The sequence below is a fragment of the Mastacembelus armatus genome, chromosome 5, assembly GCF_900324485.2.
Source record: "Mastacembelus armatus chromosome 5, fMasArm1.2, whole genome shotgun sequence".
NCBI classification, from domain to species: Eukaryota; Metazoa; Chordata; class Actinopteri; order Synbranchiformes; family Mastacembelidae; genus Mastacembelus; species Mastacembelus armatus.
The window spans coordinates 8,556,968-8,581,285 of NC_046637.1; the positions used below are offsets into that span (position 1 = coordinate 8,556,968).

General features: G+C 39.4%; 1 protein-coding gene across 5 annotated transcripts in view; it reads right to left on the reverse strand.

Annotated features, from left to right (window-relative positions):
* Nucleotides 1-24,318, reverse strand: part of tox2 (TOX high mobility group box family member 2) — a 100,062-nt gene that overhangs the window by 45,263 nt on the left and 30,481 nt on the right. For all 5 annotated transcript variants that reach the window (XM_026306692.2, XM_026306695.1, XM_026306694.1 and 2 more), the window contains exon 2: nucleotides 9,572-9,664. In XM_026306692.2, the coding sequence (XP_026162477.1) occupies nucleotides 9,572-9,613 (42 nt within the window). In that variant the 5' untranslated portion in view covers nucleotides 9,614-9,664. The remainder of the gene's footprint in view (nucleotides 1-9,571; nucleotides 9,665-24,318) is intronic.

A 24,318-nucleotide genomic window follows, 5' to 3' on the forward strand; every position in this document is an offset into this window, starting at 1 on the left:
TTTGTTTCAAATTACAATACATATACTCCACACACTTGCCAGTACTGCCTCCTGCTTGGATACTATTGCTCTCCTTTCCCCAAATTTAAAACCTGCATAATCTTACTGTATGGGAATGATTGTGATAGATGAGACATTTAGATAATGTGGATTGGATAAATCAATACACAATCCACATACTAAGGTCAGTGATGGGGCACTGCATCCCTTCTTATGAAAAAAGCATTTTCAGATTAGTTTCATACCAATTCCACATTTCTCCTATGATAGTTATTTTGCATTCTCTGCTACAGTATTGCTAACCTGCATTGAGCTACACGAGAGGGTTTTCTCATAAGGTCGCTCTGAGCCCAGCTGTGCTCTACTGTATGAACTGAATACCAAATCATACAAACAGTAACTGCAGCCAGGGATGTTTTAGATTTAAAGAAGGAACGAGGCAGGAGAGACACAGAGAAGAGGACTTAACCCTCCTCCAAGTCTCTTTTCATGGTTACACCATGCGCCTCCCTAGTTTTTCACCCCAGTGTAACTAATCGCATGTCAGTCAATGTACCAATGGAAAGAGGCAGCAGTCAAAATACCTGTGTCAGGACTGTGGTCATTAGAGCATTCAGTGACTCACTGGCAGGCACACACAGATGAACACAGACATATGAATGCATATACATACAGGCATGAAGAGCATGGGGGATGGTGTGCTGTAAACAGATAGGGTTTGCCTATGCGTATATGTGGATACCTCTGCTGCTGTTGCGTTTGTATTTCACCTTTATGTCTTTCGTATGTGTGTACATGTTTAAACACTGTATATATAACTTGAGCGTATATGTGTTGTGCTCTCGGCTCTGAATGTGCCTATGTGTTTGTGTAATGTATCCTGTCCAACAATGCACACATTGATCCCAGTGAGATAAAGATAACAAAGTTAGACCTTCCATAATATTTATTTTCCCACAGCAGACCTGCTCAGCCACGCCCAGTCATATAACTCCATGCAGATGAAATATGGTCTTCATTACTTTTAAACCTCAACGCAGAGAAACTAGTGAGGAGAAACAGAATTGCTCTTCTTTCTCGACTGAAAGAGCACGAAATGAATTGGAGCAGCTGAGATTTTTTTACATTACCATGACAAATACGATGAAATAGGGAGGAGAAGAGAGTAGGTGGGGGAGAGACACATGACGACAGACAGAAAAGGGCAGGGCAGACAGAAAGATCAAATTGTGTGAAAAAAAAAAAAATACAACACACACACATCAGCTCAATTTGTGCTCGACTGTAAGCTGTGAGCTGAGAGGAGAAATAAAATAAGGCATTTAGCTGGGGATCATGTTAAACCATGCAAGTGAATGAGTCCCCAGACAAGAGTGTTCCCTCTCTCGCTTATGATGGACTTAATTGCCTCTATCAGCGTTAAGATATAACATTCATCTCAGGTTTATTGCTCAGCTTTATGGTCTTGTCCATCACACTGAGGGATTTCGAGAGGAAGGCCACTTCTCAAATGGCAGCTTAAAATAATGAGACAGATTATAAAGCAGAAATATGAAGGAAAAAGAGCAAAAGAAACATTATTTATTTTTGGTAAATGAGAGCATTTTACACGGACTCTGGATGAGCAGATCTGGTATGTGAGCGAGCCAGCGAAGCAGAATAGTTTTGATGGTATGCTGGATGGATTACTCCTCAGTTTCTGGGTCTTTCAAAATGCACTGTTCGTCGGGGTAAAGGCACACACATCTCCCCCACCTCTGACCCCTGAAAGCTCTGGGTAGGTGTAGAGTTTCAAATGGCCACACAATTGTACCATTGTGCTCCTGTTAACACAATGAAAACAAAGCTAACACATCGCTGACATCCAACTTCCCCCACTCTGCCTAGCCTTGATGTCCAACAACACAATTTAGGTGGAATAAAGAAATGGATATTCAAGCAAAACACAAAAAATCTTAATATCAACTAGTTTCAAAAAATATTGTTTGTAACGTAAACATAAATACAGTGAAATGAATTTTGTCTCAACTTGGCCCAAATTAAGAATGTCTGACATAGAGTCAAAGCGTAACATTCTACTGGAGCAACATGACATTGACATATCATTTCTTTACGATGTGCAGTTCTGTTCCCCCATAACAGGCTGCTTCTCATCACATGAGGGCTTGTCTGTGTGTTCCATTAAATCTATTAAATCTACTTGTATTATATCATAGTGCTCACCACACAATAGGAGCCTTTCAAGGGCAGTCCCAGAGAAAGCCACAAAGGGACTAGTCAAGTAATTCAGAAAGAGCCAAACACGGTATTCATGCGTGTGGATCATCTTCTCCACCAGGCCTCCAAATGGCAATTTCAACGAAGTCAAGTAAAAGACTGCCAGAAAAGCAATAGAGAGCAGAAAAAGATACCTGCTTTTTTCCCCTCACAAGTGCCTTATTTAAAAAGCCACACGGCCTGGTGTTGAAGTGTTCTCTAAAATAGCAGGTCTCTGCATCAGAAAAAACTACAAGCAACAGTTTGAGAGTAAATGAGCGCAGACTGTGTTTAATAAATATCCATCTTTGCATTTATCATCTGTTACATCTTCCACAGAAATTTGTGTCAGTTGTGTCTGTCAAAGTCTTTTCACTGTATAAGAACACGGATCAAATATCCAGTCCTGCTTTCCATACCATGTTAATGGAAAGTAAACTATCACCAAGTTAGAGTTAGGCCAATAAGTCTCTTGGTTAAGGCTAGCAAAATGTCATGTGTGTTTAATAAGTTCATGTGATGAGAAATTCACTCTGAATATCTGCAATACTATCCAAAAACGGAACTCACACATTGTATGATTCCCCTTCGCACTGGCACTGAATGTTGGCATTAAAACACCCATATGTAACTATTGTGACTATCGATTAGCAGTTTCAATAATTTTGGCAAAAAATGCCAAAAACATTTGCCAGTTCTAGCTTAAATGGAAGGATTTGCAGATGATTAACCGAGTAAACTGACAATCACTGGGTTTTGATTTAAATGTTTTTTTTTTTATTAAAATAACAAATTTATGGTTATAGTTTGTGAAACCCTTGGTCTTGGAGAACGTTGATACTTTTGATGCTCATGTGTTTATACTTGTGTAAAAACAGATGTTTATGACTTTCTAATTTTAAATCCCAACTATTGCATCTTGCATCATTTTACAGCAGGTACACATGCACCAACTTGAGCTGTTGGAGAACTGTTTTCCCAAGAAACCAGCCTGATGTGCACAAATACAGTAATTTGAAAACACACAATAGGGCACCACTTTCTGTATTTGGGACCTCACCATATATTTAAATCTAAGTGCAGCATCTAGCACAGTCTACTTTTGTCAATAGGGCTCAAAATAATTCACTTTTCTTTCATTCACTGCCATGCTGACTCCACATCCAGTCTCTGCCACTAGCATCCAGGCAGAATTTTCTATTACCAATCTAATTGCACATTCCACCCTGACAAGAGCTCATTAAACCTTAATTATACACATGTTGTTTTCTACAAACATCTCCATTTGGGTCTCTCTGCCTAGTAATTGTTCAGCAGGGACAACCAGTTGAGATTTTGCAGATCGAGAGTGAATAAGGGAGAGCAGGAAAGAGAGAAGGAGAGAAAGACAGGGAAAGGGAATAGGAGAGAATGAAAAAATACCAGAGAGAAAGAGAGAGATGAGTGTCTGGAAGTAGGTCATGCCTCTCCATAAACAAGGCATGGTTTCTAAAATAATATACCCATCCAGTGGAAGTAATGCCAAACAACTGAGCGAATGTGGAGCTCATGTAATATTTACAGAGCACTAATACATAGATGGCAGGTCTTTTTCTCAGCAACCAACCCCTCCCTCCCCCCACCCCCCAAACACACACACACACACACACACACACGTACACACATACACACACACACACACACCCTCCACCCCCTTTCCAAAGCCAGAGGTTTCTTTTTTTCATCAGCTTTTTTTTTCTTCTTGCCATTTGAATTTCAGAGAAAGCCAACTACACTGATATATCTAGCAGGGAGGGGGGAGTGAAGGGGTGTTAAGATGTTGAGTTTCCCTTACTTTCTTTCTCCCTTCTTTTCTACCTCTCCAATCTGTTCCTAGCCCTCTCTCTCTCACTCCTCTTCCTCCCTCCATCGTTCTCTGCACATTCGCTCTGGCTGTGATGTTTTTTCACACATTTGTTACATTTTAGCGAGGGAAAGTGGGCCTTAATCCAGACTCTTTGAGGCATAGGCGATGATATTACTGTGGAGAATCGGCCTTTAAAAGACTTCTTTAAATCCCAGCTGGTGCTGTAAGGTCACCAAGCACTTGTTCAACGTCAGGCTCAGCATGATGCTTCTGGGCTTGGGACTAACTGGCTGTGTCGACTCCAGGCCAGGGTTTCTGGGCTTTTGACAGCACCTGGCAATGCTGCTGCAGGAAGAATAAGACTGTAAAGGAAAACCTCTTCAGCATGTTTGTGCATCTAAGTCTTGTGAGAAAAATAGTGTCTGCTGATTATCATGTGTTATATGCAGGAAATTTTCAGTAGTGTACCTGGTTTGGCAACTAAAGGGTGTGTACTTGCTTAGAAAAGCCAGGGCAGTTTACTTATGGTCCAGTGTAACCCTTTCAGAGCAACGCTGGGAATATCTGTGACTCACAAAAAATATAAGAATCTTAATTGCAGGTAAACAACTTTCATATTTTTTTGCCTGAACTAACATACATCAGTGTGTGGATTTTGTCCAGTTTTAGTTTTTCTAAACATAGACTGCAAGCGTTAAATTATATCAACTGCTAATTAGTGATTCTGTTGAAACTAATTACTTCAAGCTAATTGTATTAACTGAAGATAGCTACTGGAGCTCAAACAATTAGAGAAATAGTCAGTGGCTGAAATGTTTTTTGATTATTTGCTATTTTGATATTCCATTTGCCAATCTATCTTGTCAAAGCTAAAGATTAGTTAGTTTTGTGTTTTAGTAAAGTGAACATCATGTTAGACAAAACGAGCAATCTGAAGACTGAAAAGGTTAAAGTTAGACCTATGTATGAAGCAGTGATTGGGTTATTTGCTTATATACGTCCATAAAACGATGATTCTGACCAGCATCCTTATTATTTTCTGATACTGAGTTCAGCCATGTCACCCTCTCCAAAGACTATTTAAAGTTTAGAAAAACACACACATTACAGATTTTGAATTAACAACTTCTTTGTTTTATACTGTTTTACTGCAGGTTATGTATGACATCTCAATATTAGATGTTCTTGACAATCTTTGGTAGCATAATAATAATCACAGACCATCCACTGTCTTCACTACCCAAACAGCATCAAATGTCCATGCTGAACCTCTGTGATTGGCCATCACTGTTGACACTGTATGCATCACTGATACCTACTTAACAGCAGAAAATTAATAGCCTGCCATCAGATGAGTCTTGCTTTGCAATATTACAATTATCTTGGCAATTTTTTTTTTTTTTTTTTTTTTTTTTTAACAGCAGACATTTGTTTTGTTTCTCGGTTTTGTTTGTTTATTCAGTTGGTTAGTTAAAATATTCCATTCTTAGCACAATTACAGTGGAACATCATTCAGTTCTCGCCAACATCAAACACGCTCACTGTACGCTGTGATGTGAGCCATGTCAAGATAAACAAACATGACATATTAAACAGGAAAATGAGTCACTCTTATTATCCCACCAAAATAAATCTGGAAAGCACTAATTATAACAACCTGTGCCTGATCCTGACTGATTCACCTCTGCTGTCTGGTTGTCTGTGCATGTATGTACAGTGTGTGTGTGAGTGTGTGTGTGTGTGTGTGTGTGTGTGTGTGTGTGTGTGTGCCCATGTCTGTCACATTCTTCTTCTGCTACTGCCTTAATAGGCAGTCTCTTAGATATTTGCTACAGAATGGCACTCATGCAATATTAATATCACACCAAAATATGGAAGCTGGAGCCCCCACTCCATCTCTCGCTCCCTACATAATTGACTATGCAAGGCTCCAAATCAGCTTGGAAAAAGAAAAACAGAGCAAGACAAAGCAGGGTAGAGAGAGAGAGAAAGAGAGAGAGACATGTAGAAACTAAGAGAAAGATGCAGTGAGAGAAAGAAAATGACTCCTGAAACAATTCTGTCATCTCTATGCTGTAGCAGATTCTGAACCTTCACCCTATGTATCATTGTCAAGGCACTGGAGCTAAAACAACAATAACAACAACTACAGCATTAGCTCAAACAGTTTAACTCCCTGCAAATAATACACTGATGCTTATCCAACCTGAGCTAAAACAAACCTCCACTCCAGAAGCTTTGAGAGCTTTGAGCTTACCTTAAGCAGTCAGTATATTTCACTATTTTGTGTCATTGTGTAGATTCCTGTAATACCTTTACAGATTACAATACTGACTGTTAACAAAACTGAGTTTCCCTATTAAACCTTGCTGGCATGCCCCTGCTCACCCTGTGCAGCCAAACACTGTTTAAACCCACTATTGGTTCAATAAAATTCTAGTGGAGATCCCAAAGTTTGCAAAGATACTGCATTTGTCAGACTGAGGCTTGGGGGAAAATATTATAAATGTAATCTTGCACAATAAAGTTTTGTTTGTTTGTTTTGTTCTATGCAGTGATGTGGCTATAAATGTATATAGAGTGTTGGTTTTGAATTTGGAAAAAGTCAATTCACTTAAATAATTAATACTGGAAACTGCTAGCCTGGTTTTCCCAAACATTATACCTTTGACATTTCTAAAAATAAAAAAATCTCAATTCTTTGGTATGTCTCACCCCTAAAACAATGGATTTCTGCTTGAGCACAGATTAAATAAAGGACATTCAACATGTAAATGAGTGAGTTTTGGAGGTGCCAGACAGATCCGGGCTAGCATTTTGCCCCTGCTTCTGATCTTTATGCTGAGATAGAATAATGAGCACCAGGCTCCAGCTTCCTTGGTCAGTTAATAATTAGTTATAATTAGCTATTCAAAAGATCTTGCTCTCCAGCCCTGTGGTATTTGCTCATACTGAATGTACTCACTTTGCACATGTTCATACCCAATAGGAAAGATGCAGTGTGTGTTTGAAGGTTTAAAACAGATTCATCCACGTTCACATTTTTAGGAAGAAAATCAAAGAGCACTGCAATAAAGTGTACATTGTTTTTTTAGAGGAGAGATTCCCCCAAAAGCCACTAACACCCCCATTCATGTACACGCAGGGATGGCAAGATCACTGCAGAGCGCCGGGGGGTCATACCCTCAGCACCTAGCATTTTAAAAAATGAACTGTAGGCATTTAGAGCCATAATAGATGTTGAAAGAAAGAAAAGGAAAAGGTTGCGGGGGCAGAGCCAGTGGTTGGGAGGAGGGTGAGGTGGGCAGTGCACCTTGACAGGAAACATAGAGGTGAAGAGCAGGAGTTGGAGGTTAGTTTGACAGAGAGAAAAGAAGTGGTGGTGGTGGTGGAGGAGGTGGAGGCTGGGGGGGGGGGTTCGCTGCGGAAGTGCCAAGCCCACTTTTAACTGAACCGAGGGTGGTGAGTGGTGGTGGGTTGAAGGAGGGGGGGGGGGGGGGGGGGGGGGGGGACAGAGATAGAGATCAGGGGAAAATAAAAGGGGTGTGCAGGGGAAGGAAGAAGGGAGGAAAGAGAGGATGGGTGAGAGGAGCTGGGGGGTAAGAGGGAAGGGGGGCAGAGACCTACTGCACCTTGACACTTGCTCTCACCGCAGCACCTGATAAGTGCAATGGAAAAACGTCTGGTTTCCTCCTGCATGTTAAGTGGTTTATATTCTCCTCCTCTCCATGCAGCCTGTAGCTACAGTCTGCTACTGTACTGACGCTACACCCAGGTAATAACAGACAAAAGGAAATGACAGAAAACCAAATAGTGAGGCAGAAAATAGCACATATTTTCTCTTTTGTATTGTGTTTTTTGACAAATTCTCATCTACATGAGAGATGTAGCCTTTAAGTTGTCACACAACAAAACAACTAGGCAATTTAGAAATTTTCCCTCCCTTACATTAATGTTTATCCATCACTTTCAACAGGGCCCTCTTCATTTAATAAACTTCTGCATAGAGATTTAGATGCAGAGTTTAATTTGCACAACAGAGGATCAGATGAAAGTGGATATATATCTTTACTACCTCATGCATGTCCTGACAAGGAACTCATTCCCATGATTTGTAAGTCAGTCTTTCTACAGAACAGCATTAACAATATTCACTTTAGATAACGTATGATTCCAGGCCCTGGGAGAGGATGGGTTTCTTAGAAATGCTTTGTTAGCACTCTCCCCCCTTGATAAATGATTTAGGACATGTGGCCTGAGACATCAATACAATCTCTGTTGTAATTAAAAAAGGTGCGTACCAACAATATTACACAGCTTTCGCTTTGTCTGTCTCTCCCTCACTCACCCACTCTTCCTCTCACTGAGCCCTGGAGCAGTGAAGAGATAATTCAAAAAGCACTTGCATGGAGTGAAACATGAAAAAGGGAGACATATGAAATTAAATTCTCTTTTTGCTCTATTGTTCTTTCATTTTCTCTCCTTTGTTACATAAACGCATAAAGGCAAGGCAAGTTAGATTCTAATTATGATTTTCACAATACTAAAAGATTTCTTTTTTTTTAATGAAAAAAGGTTTCACAAACAGTAGACTTACTGTTTTAGTACTTTGTCAAAGTCAAAGTACTGCAAGTGCTACATCACCAAACTTCAATAAACGTCATCTTTTTTTCTAACCGTTCTCGGTTATACAATAAAATTATTGAAATAAGACTTTGATGTCCCAATACAGCTGTTTTCCAACAAAAGGCAAAGAGAAAATTATTAAAATATTTAAAATTTTATACATCATTCCTTTTTTTTTTTCCAGTCTTAGATCAGTCAGAACAAGAGATACATCCAGAAATCCACTCTAAGTTTTACTTCTCTGCAGACACAAATGCAGAGGCAGTTGGTTGGCCTCTCAGCTACAGCAACATGCTCCTGTGAAACACTACCACACAAACCACTAAGTCAGATGGCGGCTTTAATGGGAGCCTTGTGGTGGCCAGTGTTGATTTGGGAATGGGGGAGTGATCAGGTCTATCGGCGTAAACACAGGACGGATTTGTGGGGTAAGCAATAGTGGTGGTGAACAGTGGGGTGGGGGGGGGTTAAAGAATAAGAAAGAAGTCATGGTGGCTGAAGATAGAGGAAGTGCTGGCATTTGTTATTTTCTTTATCACTATTCATAAACTTTCTATCTTGGGAATTCCCAGCTGCTACATGTATGAGGCAGGTAAACATCAGTGAGAAAAAAAAAATGGAAGCATGTCAAAGTTTACCCAGCTTCTGAAATGTCAATCCAGTCCAGTGTTTGGACTGTCTTGCTGTGTAGACAGGGATGACTTTTTTGTTGCTCTCACTGCATTGGTAAGGGTTAAATATGGCATCTGGCATGATGGTATATGTATATGGTATGGGTGAGAGTAAGGGGTGAGGGACTATGAGTGAGGTGGGGGAGACAGGGATGCGGGAAATGAGTCTTACCCCAGTAGAGGGCAGTCTCTTGCCGTCAGGGTTTGGGCGCATGGGCAGGGAACTGTAGAGCCTCACGCCTCGATCTGCAGCACCGTATCTGCTCTAGAAGAGGAGAGAGACAGAGAGAGATTTTAGGCATATTTTCTTACTGAAAAATATCAAACACTATGATAATATCTGACTGAAATGATTCAGATTTGCATTCCTTTTACTAATTCAGTTTAAAAGCGATAAGTTGTAGTCTGTCATCATTCAATCTGGCCATGTACATGCTATAGTTCTTTTTCTGTTTAGTAGTGCTCATTTAATAAATTTCCGCCAAGTCACAAAGCCTGCACATTGGCTGCCATGGCGAATCACATCACCTCATGGTGATGTACCGCACATAATAACTGGATAATGTTGGCTCACCAGCGGCACTAATGGAACTAAGCTGTTGTGTTTGCTAGCCAGCGTTCCTGCCCTCCACTGCACTCTACCGACATCTTTCTATACATTTTCCAGCTGATTATTAGAGTGTGGTGGGTTCTATGGCTGCCAGCTCCTCCCTGTGCTACCCATGTGACTTTCAGACGTGTAACAACCCGAAGAAGTGGTGGCAAACCCTACAGTAGTTAGGAAACTAATGATTCACAACAAGTACTTCTTGACAGCGCAGCTCAATGGGGTTCATACTGTGGCCCGCAGCCACAGCAGGGGTACATCCCAGGAATCATTTCAAATCGCACTTTCTCTGTCTCATTGTCATTGTCTCCCTCCTCACTTCTCTATCAGACATCTCACTTCATCTCTGTGATTCTTTGATATTGTGTCATCACATTGACATCTCTCTTGAGGTGCATTTGCCCAACAGTTTGCATGTCATTGCAGTGGTGTGATTTGTAGAGCAGTGATAACCTGTTTGTGTGTTAGTAGATAAAATGATCTACATCATTATCTCGAAAATATTAGTCTGCATAAACTTTTTATGCTGCCTGCTGTTAAAATAAAGACTACAGCTAAAGATGGAGAAACTGGGTTTTCATAAATAAGAAAGAATTTATATTTAAAATGGCCATGGCTGCTGCCTGTAATGTGTAGTGCTTGATGGCTTTGCCACACTTGATCCATGCAGTCTACTAATGAGGGTGTGATGTAGATTATTAAGGGAGAAAAATTACCCAGCACAGCAATCTATTTTAAATATCAAATTAACTTTCACTCGCATTTATTCTTTTTCTTGCTTTGGCTTGTCTCTCCTTTTTTTAACATGCATTTTGTCACCTCACCAAACACAAAAACAGTGAAAACCACACATTAACACATCCACACAAGATACACCCAGAGACATGCAATCACACACAGACACACAGACACAAATGCATTTAAGGGCAAGGTTTCAGATTGCTGTGCAGGAGGACATGTAGTATTTAACTATATTTAAGCACTGAGAAAAAATATCCCTCAACCAACCGAAACTGACCCTGCCTTTCATGTCCAGTCAGTCACATGGAGGAAACATGCATCCAGTGCACACATGAACAAAACTGGCTGCTGCTTTTATAGCAGGACGGCCATAAACACACCTTTGCAGATTGTGTTTATGGGCATAAATGCACAGTGAAGCTTGTGTAACATAACCATGCATAAAACATATTCAAGAAACTGCAGGCTCAAAGAGTATGATTTATACCCAGCATTCTGTGCAGAGCTGTGCACAGTACTCTATGCATTAACAGTACACACAGGCCTATCGCAGACTGTATATAGTGCAGGCTGTCCCTTAAGGGAGAGTGAGTGTACTTGCTGTGTAAGGTTTTGATTTCCTGTGCTCATTATGAAAGGTGAAAACAGATGAGTAGACAGCAGTGGCCATCTTGTCAATATGGTTCGCATATTGATGACATGGCGTTATTAAAAAGAACTCTCACTTACAACATTGCTGCATCACCTCGACAACCAATGCTTTAAAGCACAGCAAAGTAGTCCTTCTGTGTTTTGATGCATATTCTTTAAATGTGTACATATCAGTTTCCCATCGTCAAAACTTACAGACATTTTTTTTTTTTTTGGCAGTTTAGAATAATTATATACTCTTTTCACAGCCTTTAGTTATTTGACATAAAACATTCCTCAGTCAGAATTATTTTTCCTCCTACCATGCAGAGGAGTGACTGTACACTAACTGCATCTCTCAATGGAGACTTTTTCTTTCGTGGTCTGTTAGGTAGCTTGGCAGCAATGCAGCTAAATAAATGCCTCACAGAGTAGCTGCTTTAGCCAGCGAAGGAGCCACAGTAAGTGAATGTTTGATATTTCTCCAGTGTGCCAGGCTAATCTGGCCCTGTGGCATGCCATTACGGGGCTAATAACAGCTGTCTGTGGCCTGGAGGGGACACAAGCAGGTCTTGCTGTGCTAACTAGCCCTGACAGACTCATTAGGAGTGCTGGCACCCAGAACAGCAACAGCCAACTCCTCGCATTTCCTTGCTGGCTCACAACAGTTTGCAAGTGCAAGAAGCATTGTTCAGTACACTTGTTCTCTGACACCTTTGTTTTCTAGGCCTCACTTCAGATGCTCCCACCCTTGTCACCTTTCTTTCACTTTCTGGCTGACTTTAGGTTTGCGTGATATTTCTGCTAAGCCAGATGCTGCCAGCCATTTACCATTTCTGCTTAACACCATTTTGAGTCTAACCTCTTGTTCTATTTTTTTTTTTTTTTTATCTCACACCCACATTTTTGTTACAACCAATATAGGACAGAGGGTCAAGCTCACTTGCGTGCCCATGTTATTGTAATATTCTCTGTAAACAAGAAACATTAGTAGATATATACATAAATAAATAACCCCCACGCTCACAGTTCTAGCTAACTTGTGCAGCCACAGGAAGGTGCTGCACCACACCAGGAAGAGACTGGCATCCTCTGAACTTTGTATCAGTTAATGTAGCTGAGCCTGTCTGAGGACAAGAGGGACTTCCCCAGGCAGACAGCAAAAGCAAACATTGTCCCGTCGCTTGGTAGGCCTCAGCCAATCAGTACCAGCGTAATCGGCAGACAATAAACACAGTGAGCCAGTGATGGTTGTCTGGATGTAGAAGCATTAACAATAGGGGGTGGGATAAAAGTTGGGCTATGATATGCTCTCTCACTCATCTCCTGCCATGTGACAAACTTTTTATGCTTGTGTACAGATTTACACGATACTGATTATCATGATGTGCCAGACAACTACAGATTGTGTCTGACAAATCATTTTATAGCATTGCACTTGCCCTAGTGAACATAGTCATTCTATGTTCACTAGGGCAAGTGCAATGCTGCGAGCTAAAATGTCTGCCAACGCATTTGATTGAGGCCAGCATCAACAGGATAACTGATGTTATCAGTTATCACAAATACACTGGCATCCATATGTACACTGATGTAGACAAAAAGGAATTGCAGTGGTAAATGTCATATTAGCAACAGACAGATACATTTTTTTCTCAATTCATGTGTAACCCATTTTTGATTAACATATAACTGATTTGATTTATAACAGCAGTTATAGATAGTATTTAATCATAGACATCATATTTACTGTTACTGATGTCTTTGATAATGCAGTATGTTTTATTTTTCATTTGTGAATATATTAAGTCAGACATATCTAAATCACCTTATGTTTATAGAATATGTAAACAGAAAAAAATGAAAGTGAAGGAAAATTATTACTGACTGATACATGGTTTTTTATTATTCTCAATATCCAATAAAATTCACCATCAGACAGTCTATATAATAAAAATTCATAATCTTTTTTTTTTTTCTCCACATATATTACACATTAGATATAAATAGTGGCTTTGCCTTTTTATAGGCTGGACTGGTGGAGCACTGTAAATCCAAAGGCACAGCTGTCGGGGTATAGTTACCTGTAGTGCCAGCTGTTGCATGTTATATTATTTATGCAGGTCTGGACTTAATGGAGTATATGTGTGTCTATAGCCAACATTCTTCCCAGATTAGTTAAAAGGCCTACACACATCAGACTCCACCAATGAGAGGAATGCAAGGACTGGGTCGGCTTATGTAGAAACCCTATCACTCATCAACAGTATGCAGTACTATATACACACACACACATAGTCATGCATATACACACATACCAAATGTGTACATTATAGAGGCGGTGCCCCACACTGTATGTACAGTATGCACTCAACAATGCACGCACACTAACATCAGAAGATCAATACTAGAAAACATTACTGTCATTCCAAATAGCTGTTCAATCCCAACACAGTTCAGGTCTGCTCCCCTTTGTGCTGCTGCGCATGATGTTTCATCGGATAAAACACATCATCTTGTCAATTCTGTTGCCTAAACATATCACACAATATCAGTCTGATTTCTAGCTCTGGTGGTCTAACAGTCAATAACAGAGTATGAATCACTTTTTCAGTGGTTTTTAGAGACTTTATACTGAGATAAAACCAACCAACTGCAGTGTGCAATATTTGTCTGCACCTTACATGTCATGAATCACTGTTAGTGTCATATCATTTAATTTGTATTATCTCCACCGTGTTTTACAACTTTGATTTTCATTTCATCAACATAAATGTTGAATTTAGAGTTCAGTTTAGTGTGTATGTGGTACAGTGATGCTTATTATATAATAACAGGCATATATAATATGATATAATAATAATAAGTTGGTAGAGATACATAAGTTTTTTAGGCTTGTTGAATTTATTAAAACTAACTTTGCTTTTCAGGGACTTGGGAAGCGTTCATAAACATCTTTTGATGTTAATTTATACCACCATCTGTGAGTTCTAACCTGTAGACCTTGAAGACACTGACAAGTGTTGTTTATTTCAAATGGAAAGACAGGCTTAAATTATACCAGAAGGTTTAATATATAAAGAGAAAGGAATATGCATTTATATATGGCTTAAGGTGCCAGCACAGAAATGTGATTAGAGTTTGTTGTAAACCAAGTACTTGTGTAATATAATGAATCAATACATTGCATTGATTACTATAGGGTAGAAGCTACAGACCTGAAGAACATATCGATGCACATTGTAGATATCCATGTGGTGGACTGTAATAATTGTTTAGATAAGACTGTTTAGTTTAACATAGATTATAAATCAATTTAGCTGTATGTGGATGTGTGTGCTGTAGTTTATTTCCCAGCATCTGCATTAAAAGTCACACAGATGAATTGTACATGAGTGTGTGTGTGTGTGTGTGACTGTGTGTAAAAGAGATATCAAGGCCTAAGCAGTTCAACCATAACCAGGACATGAACCCAGGGGCTACCTGCCCGAGGCCACAACTGACACTCTACTGATCACACCATTGGGAATATCCAGCCAACACTGGAGTTTAAGCTGAGGCTATTTATAGCTGACCGCAGCTTTTCCAGTGACTCTCCATCCATTCCTCACGTAAAGTGAGATTAGTATGGCTGTACATACAGACATTTGTATATATGTATGTACATGCTTTACCTCCCGTTTCTAGTGGCAGCAAGCCATTATGCAGTAATTATTCTAATTAATAATATTATAAGAAATTTAATTTAATTGAAAACAAATTTCATTTTGCCTTCTAACCACATCTTCTATAGTCTCCTGTGCCTTTCTGCGGCAGGTTCACAACTCAAATGGTTTCCACCCTTCCTTCTGCTGCCTAATCCTCTGCTTCTATTTCTTCAGTTTTTTTGTTGTTCCACTAATCAACACAGATCTTAATTTACACTGGAAAACAATACATGAGCTGGAGACTCTTAATGTGAGCCTTAATGAGAGTTATTATGTCATGTGTTGTGACAAACAGCTGAAAATGTGATATTTTCATGAAATACAACTAATAATGAAAGTAGAGGTTATGCATCTGCAACACAATTTGGGTTTCCAACTTTGTGTTCATTTTGCAGACGTTTATGACATTGCACTGCTCTCCTTTCTCCTCGCCTCATTCTTGTTCTTTCAAACGTGACTTTGTGTGCCTGTCACTGAAAGAAGATTCTGTATCTGCTGGAACAACAGTGTAGAGCTGGGCTGCATGTTTTCAGGTATGATAAGAAATTCAACAGTACCATCCAAGTCTGTACCAAACTCACATGCTAAGCACAGCTAGCTGCCTAGATTATAGAGTGGATTAAATGCTGCATTTATTTTTTTTTTTACTCTCCGCACAGGAAAATGGAATAAAAGTTATAGATATAATTAAAGATTTTTGCTCCAGTCAATGGTCAAGTGCAGTTTGTTACAGGATTCATCAAAGTGCAAAATTAAAGACTAAATTGCTTCAGTTCAAATGAAAGAAAAACTAATCAAGCTTCGTCTACAGAAAAGCTGAATGCAAGAGACAAGCAATCAGTTGATGAATTATGTCTCTTATTTACATCAAAGGCAGTTTTAAAGATGCCACAAAGACCTCCATAAAATGCATCTCTTGCCAAGGATAACATGTACTGGAATAACTCCTGATCATAGAAATTTGCTCGCTCTCTTTTCTGTCACTTTCTCTCTCGCACAGACATACACCTTCCCTTTGTATTACATTTGACACAAAAGCGAGGGAGATGGAGCACGTTAATAAAGTGCAGTCAGTGCCCTTGCTCTCACTGATTCAGAGGGGAGAAAAGAAACTTTTCATTTTCATTTATCAGGTTTTTTTTTTTTTTTTTTTTCAACAAACACCTCATCTTTTTTTATGAGGTGGTTTCCTGAAGGCAAAACAACATAGTGCTACAATAGTACAACTTACAACCAACAGCTGACAAACATGGCCAGCTCTGCTGTGCATGGGCCAAAACCAGCGTGTTAAAGGCAGAAAACAGATGGTTTGAAGATGTTTGAGTTAACACAGAAACAGGGGCTTTTCTCTTTTTTCACATAAGGTACAATACATGCAAAAGACACACAGAAGCTATGGAGAATAATTCCTTAACAAACTGGGATTGCTGAAGAGAGCAGTCTCCCAGATGTTAAACTGCATCTGATTTAATGAGACTTTTTGTGAGTGTCATATGAATGTTCTTATGTTTCCTTTAACAGGGAATATTAGAAATAGTTTAATAAGGATTTTAAGAAATATAATAATACACATAGGAAGCAATGTTGCAAACAATCCGATAATTATGGAAATTCTATGTATAACCCTTTTGATAATCAAATATTATTGTCAAGTGGGGATTCTTTTACTATTTACTGATAATTTAGAGACAAACATTTAATCAGTTGTACTAAATGATGAACAAATTGATTACAAAATAGTGGTGAAGTGAATAAAAATGTCACTTCTCTAGAGTATAATAAAAGTGGCAAAAGCACAATGTATTTAACCCATTCATATCCACTACTACTAATATAGTGTTCGAATGGCACTAAATTTACAGAATTAAAATATTTCATTCCTCAGTAACATTACATTATAAATTTTAGATTAAAATTAGAGTTTTAGCTGCAGTTGCTTCAAATAACAGTATTATTTTTATAAGATCTGAGCTGCAGAGGAAGCAGCTTTCTATCTTCAGCTTTCTTGTACAGTTAGTCAGCTTTAGCAACATATTTAGAAGTTCAATCACACATCAGAGTGAGAGAGAGAGAGAGAGAGAGAGACAGAGAGGGGTAGTGAGGATAGAAAACAACATGGCAGCAAAAACAGAGTAGAGGAGGCAAGAAGAGAGAAAGACTGAGATGGAGATAAAGAGATAGAGGGAGAGAGTTAGCTGAGAGTTGATGTGCTGACTACAGGCAGTTGATTTGGTTTCAGAGAGCATTGTTATGGTGCTTTGAATTAATGCCTCCCAAAGAGTCCAATTGTGATTCTTGGGCTGTGCTGACAGAATATTTGACAGCCTAGGGTGAGCTGCTGATCTCAGCCGAATCCTCTGTCCTGCGTGTTTGTGTGTGTGCGTGTGTGTGCCTGAGTCTGAATGTATGGTTGAAACCCAACACATTCATACACCTACACATGTTCAAATATGTGTGGATGTGCAAAAAACAGTCAAAAAGCCCACACGAGTATGTCTCCCACACACACGGACACATACAGTGGACAGTGTGCGATACACACTGAAATCAGCCAAGACATAAATGAAATCATAAATCACTGCTAAATAATTGCTAACACTCAGAAACAAACTGTGCAAACAGGCCCTTATGCAGGTAAATTGACCACATTCGCATAATCAGTTTGACCATGTGCTGTTTTTCATTTTCTTTTGTTTCCCCTGCAGTTAATATGTTGTCCCTCTGGGCTTCTGAATATAAAAAAAAAAAAAAAACGACCCCAATGCTTCATTACAGTGATGGGAAAGAAATAATAAACCTGTTGCACAGTACTGGCCCAGTTTGGGAGCAGGACAATATCATGAAAAAATCTGTTGTGCCAGTGTTATTCACAAACCTGCTGAAACTGGACATGCAGACTGAAGACGTGTTTTAAATGACAATATAGATCTAATTTTATATTCTGTTATTTGAATGTCCTTGAATATAAATACAAATCGGTACAGGATTCACTGGCAAACTCTTTCACACCTGTGTACATGCTAAGCCTATATCCACAGCATATGTACAGCATGTGTAGTTTCTGTTGTGGTTAATTCTGCAGAGTTTAATAATGGCCCATTTTTAAACAGATTTTCGATGTATAGTTGCAGATTCCCTTAAAGGTCTCATCTGCTTTTCATTTGTTTTGTTCTGGTGCACTGAAGTTTGAAGTTACTGCACCATGAACCCAAAGGTTAGACTCAAATCAGATAAACTCTCTATCACTTGACACTTTGCTTGAGACTTTGACTGGCTTGTGACCACCAAGAGGATAGAAATTCAAAATGATTCAGATCGCAGGTCCTGCAATCTAACTACCCTGAACCTATGACACAAGTTATGAGACAGCTATAAGTAGCATATGAGTCAAGGGTACATATTTATAGTTTACATTAAGTACCCTTCCTTTTCAACATGTGAAACTGGTGTTTTGCTAATTTAAGAACTTAGCTCACCACAGCATAATGACAAGTTCAGTATGAGTCTTATTACACAGTTTTTGTCTTCAGCTTTCTTAAATTCATAGTTCATAGCGTTTCTTCAGCAAAAAGTTCAACATGTTTTCATAAATCGGGCTTGACATATCTTTTATATGGATCATTTTCTAGAAAAGCTCAGAACCAGCACTTCATTCAAATTAACTGGATATGGAAGGAGACAAACAATTGGAAGAACAGGAGGCAGGAAACTTGAAACCTATAGAAGAATAACCTAGAATTGTAAAGCAGGTCTTGATTTGGTGGATGGATACTTCTTTTGCACCCTTCTCCCTCTAGCTTCAACCCTTCCTCCTCTCCTTCTTTCTTTACCTTTGCTATCTACAGCACCTCTCTGCCTTGCTCTCTCTATGCCTTTACATCTCTCTCTCCATCTTGAGTGCTGTGCCTCACCCTAATTAGAAATTCCCCCTCCGACCAACTGAAATTGAATTGCCCATCGTTTGCATAATGATAGCTCAACAGGCTGACGGCCGATTTACCATGAGATGAAATGTAGCAATCACTTAAGAGAGTGACCATGAGTGAGCATTGGTAAAAGGAACAGGAGAGGCAGAGGGGAAAAGAAGTAAGGATGTGAAGATGAAATGGGATCACAAAGAGAGTAAGGTGAAAAAATCACAGTGTGAAACTGAAAAATCTGAAAAGTATTTAGGTTATTGTCTCGAATGGCAGTATCGCTGGAAGGAGGACTGTGTCCTCAATATGACAGCAACTGAACACGACAAGGACACATAAGGACACTTATGTAACACTGTTCCTCTTGTCAATGCAGGCACTCTAATTATCATAGAGCATATTTCATACAGAGCTACTATTCTGTCACTGCTGCAGAAAACTTGTATTTCCAACATCTTAAATACAAATATGAGATTTACCCTCATGTGTATTACTCCAGTTGTGTTTTCTTTAGGGCAATTAAACATTTTAAGTGGCGACCTAGTCATTACACTGCAAACAGAAGTACTTCAACTGAAAATCTTATTCCAGTATTCAGAGGTACATTTCATTCACAATGTCTTAATAACAACTTCACCAAAAGTCTAGTTTGTTGGACTTGTAAACAGCCAGCAGTAGTTCCACCTCCAACTAGTTGGCTAAGAAACATTTAATCAACAGCTCCTAACATTTATTTCTTTTTCCAAGCCATAGAAGATCAGTAAGTAAACATCCTTTAAAAGGAAAAGAGTGATGAAAAGTTCCTAATTCTTATCCAGGGTTATGTTTTTTTACTCTCAATACTTAAAGATGTCAGTGGACTACATTGTTGGTGCAAATGTTAAACTATTTAGGGTTTCTTGAGTAAATGCTTGGCAATGTTCTGACTTTCTTCCCCGCACAAGACCAACATTGGGAACTCCTGAACCGCCTACGGTTTATAAGAAGTGGTCAGATTGTCAACTGTGTAGTAGTCAGTGAACGCCCTATCAGTTCAACAGCTGCCACAGCATATACAAATTACTGTAATCGGTGAAATGATAATCATCATCTTGTCTTCCCACTTCTGGGGCATCGATCTCAAATTCCACTAGGGCCCGAAAATTTGATTTGTAAAACATTATGATAAATCTGGTGTCAGTGGTGTCACATAACTACAGGCAAATCAAATAATGTAGAATGATCAGTAAGACAACAACGAAGAAGCACATCTCAGTCTTAAAGAACACTTTGCATCAAAATTGTTCGTTCATGGGAGTGAGGAGGCTGTGGAAAGTGGTGTAGAGGTCATATTTGTTTCTAATATTTAGAGTGATATGTTGGGCTATCAGGTTGGAAGCTCTGCCCAGAGTCTGATAAGGCCACTGTTTATTGTCTTACTTCCACTCTCTAACCTGAGGAACCTCAGGCTCTCACACACGGTACTTTCCACTCCTTAGCCATTACATCAAATGTGTGTTGTGTATGTGTGTGTTTATGTGAGTGTGTGTTTGCATAAGTAAGCCTGTGTATGTGTGTGTGTGTGTGTGTGTTATCTTTGGTTTCCATCACAAGTCATGACCCAATTAAAAAGCCCTGTTGATGCTCAATAACTGACAAGTCATCAGAAAGAACACAGAAGTGCACACAAACCTAAGACACACAGTGATGTGCACACAGAGACACAACAGCTCGTCTTAAAATCATTTATTCAATTCTTCAATCTCCTCTTCCTCTGTCCATCTATACATAAGTGATCAGTGATCACATGTCGCATGTTAAAGTTAAAGTCAAGCAGCCCAGACAGGAGGGAGTTAAGTCCCTTATCTCTCCTCCCCAGAAGAAATTCCTACTAGAGGCCTCGCTCTGCTGGTTTCCTGCCTTCTTGCCCAATGCCCTATTTTTACTCATCGGGGCTCTAGAATACCAGGGGCAGCTTTTTCCTTGTCACTAACATATTTCCTGCCATTCTCACTCTGACATTTCTCCCCTCTGTGCACTTTGCTCAAATCGTTCACTCTCTTTATGGGTCATAACCTTTCAGTCATGGCTGTTCATATTCAAATGTACCTGCTGATGGCAGAGTCACAGTGAGCTACCCCATCATTTTGGTTGGCCTTTTTTCTGGTGTTCACAGGTTTTAAACATCAGCTTTCACCAGGTGTTAATTTGAGATCTTTTTGAGTGCTGCCAAAAACAATCAGGTCCACTCTGTGCTTTGTTGTCAGGCTGGCTCAGTGTAGTGTATGATGGCTCATCCACAAAACTAATAGGAGTTTGGTGTTGCGGGCTCTAAATGACAAAAATATAGTAGCCCATAACCCTCATTTTTTTGGGGGTTTCCTGTTTTTTAATGTGGTGGATTTAATTGCTTTCATTTCAAACAATTAGAAAACATGTTTTTTTTTTTACATTTAACAAAAAAAAAAAAAAAAAAACAACATAGATATAATCTGCAGCTCATTTGACCTTCCCCCATTGTTTTCACTTCAATTTCTGACCTGTCAACAGGACATTTATAAACTTACGAGCATTAAAGTTGAACTGAAACTCAAGTTCTCCAAACCTCAAGTGAAATCTAAACTATTATAATACTGCAACTTGTTTTTTCTATTTTACAAAAGAGGCCATAAGGGACTATGCTTCAACCATCTGAGTGGTTGTTTCCATAGCAGCTGTTGACTGACATTTGAGGGTAAATGTTGCTAGGCAACACGTTGTCAAATTTTGTGATGGGCTACTGACCACATCGTGTCACTATATCACCTAAAACAATAACAGCCCATGTTGAATTTGGTTTGTACCACATGACTACATTCATTATCTGTTGTGCTGTTAAGTTTATATTTCACACAGAAAGTGGAAGATTGATAGGTTTTTCCAGCATTATTGAAAGAAATGTGTTGAGCTAGCATTAGCTGTCTATGAAACAATACTGTGAAAAAACCCACAGCAAAGGAAACCCTGTAGCCTTAGCACTCCATACATTGCTCTTCATTTGAATCACAAGTTGAGTAACTTGCATGAAAGTGTCAAAAATAATCATATCTTGAATTGCAAATTTGGATTACAATTCAAAAACAAATATAATTATAATTCACTTCCCAGCTGGTTGGAAATGAAGTGATATTACAATTTTTAGTGCTGTCCAGGTAGACACCAAACAAGTTACCACTACCGAAAAATAATTTCCCACATTTTTTTTTGTTTATCATGACAGAAAAAAACATAAAAGACACATATAGACCTTTCCAGTCTCACACTTCCACAATTCCTATTACCAATCCTCTATGATACTGAGACCTTGTATATAACTAACCTGAATGACAAGGTGAACTCCTTCACTCACAAGGCTGAGAGTCCCTGGTACAGAACATGCAGTTTGAGAATTTAAAGTAAGAGGCCAAAGGAGGCCTGAGGAGAAGAATGGATGGCTGTATAATGCATGTCTGGGGAGACATGATATCAGTGACTGGCTCCTTCAGTGCAGATTTCATCCTATTCATACACCAACATGGTCTAAATGCAGGTGGATCGATGCTGGTTTAAAACACTAATGGCACATAAAGGGAGTACACTTCACTACTATGTTGCTTTCTTGCCAAGGTCTGATCACTCCTAGACTATTAATGGAATGCAGCTCTCAGTAGAGAATATCCAGCCAGTTCCAGGTGAAAAAAGGTCCATTGTCTAAATTTTCAAGGCTACTTGTCTTACAAAATGGTGCCACTGACATTCTAAATGATGAGAGTTTGGCTTCTTATTCGTATTTGCAGTAATAAACGTGCTGATATTCATTCTGATGAGTGGGATGTCATGAACTCAAGACGGTGGACATCTGTGCATGAATCACAGTCTATTGTTTCGCTTATTTTTTTTGTCCCTTTTGTTATTTCTTTTGTCCCTTTACTGGGTACATTTATGAATATCAATATTATTTCCCACTAGGAGGTAAATGGTATTGAATGGTTGCCAGGCTGCTGGAGGGGAGACTGCTCAGCTGACTAAAAGAGCCTTTCTCTATTTTATCTCTCAATCAGTGTGTATTTGTGCATTTGTGCTTGAATGCCATCCTACTAGCGTGTGTGTGTGTGTGTGTGTGTGTGTGTGTGCGTGCAGATCGAGCTGAAACTTGCTGCACCACTAGGCCATGTGAGAAAAAGTTCACGTGATGCAGGCAAATACAGCCGGTCTTCAGCAGGATGGAAAGACTGTAATCAAACCATAAATCAGAAATCACTGAACTGCCATACACCCACCCCCTCTCCCTTTCCCTCAGTCTCTCTCTTTTTTTTTTGTTACTACCCTCCTGCAGATCTCTCTGTGTACCATGTTATGTTACAGTCAAGCAAATACTACCCTAAGAGGTGAATAGCAGATCAATGAAGAATGCACTTTCCCCATATCAAAGATTTCAATCATGAAATGCCTGAAATCATACAGTGAAAGAAAAACCCAATACTTTTTTTTTAAAACAGATCATTGAGGGTTTTTCTGTAAGCTCTTTTAGAAAGCTGGTGTTTACAAAATTTGACCTGTAGCATATATTAAACATCCACTTTCAGCAATAAAACCATTTCCATACCTTACACAAACCACTCTGCAGTCAGCAGTTGCATGTGTACGTGTTCATGTTTTTTTCTGACTACTTACAAACACATGCAGTCCATATTTGTCTGGCCACGACTTTCATACCAAGCCACCTGGTGTGCTGTAATATCAGAAGAACAGTGGGGTCATTGTGAAGGAGCTGTGTGATATCAAGGAGAGTGACCCATTTAGAGCTCAGCCGCAGAGCTGACAAGCCTCTGTTATGTCTAGGACATCTGGAAGGCCAGAGCCACTCACTTCACCATACTCTGTATACAAGTCAATCCTTTCCAGGGCGGAAAAGACATCCGACATTGTCACAGATAATTCACACGCTCACCTATAGGTCTTCTTCACAGGGTAGTGCTGTAAAGTGATGCTGATAAACGCAAGGATCTGTACACAGAGAAATCTGGACGGGATCCAACCAATATGTGAAGCTGTTCTGGTCATCTTGCAGTAATTTTAGAGGGCTGGCATAACAGTGCAGCGTGGCGCTATCTGCTGCTTAGCAGAAGTGCTCGGCAAAGATCAAGTGATCAAGGGAAAAAGTTATATCTCATTATTTAACTGAGAGTTACTTTTTCAGTAGCTGAACCCCACTGATGTTCAAAAGGGGCCTTGCATATTCTGAGAAATAACTGCAGCAGGAGAAACTGACTGCTTCAAGTAGAAATAAAAAAAAACAAAAAAACAACTGAATTCAAAG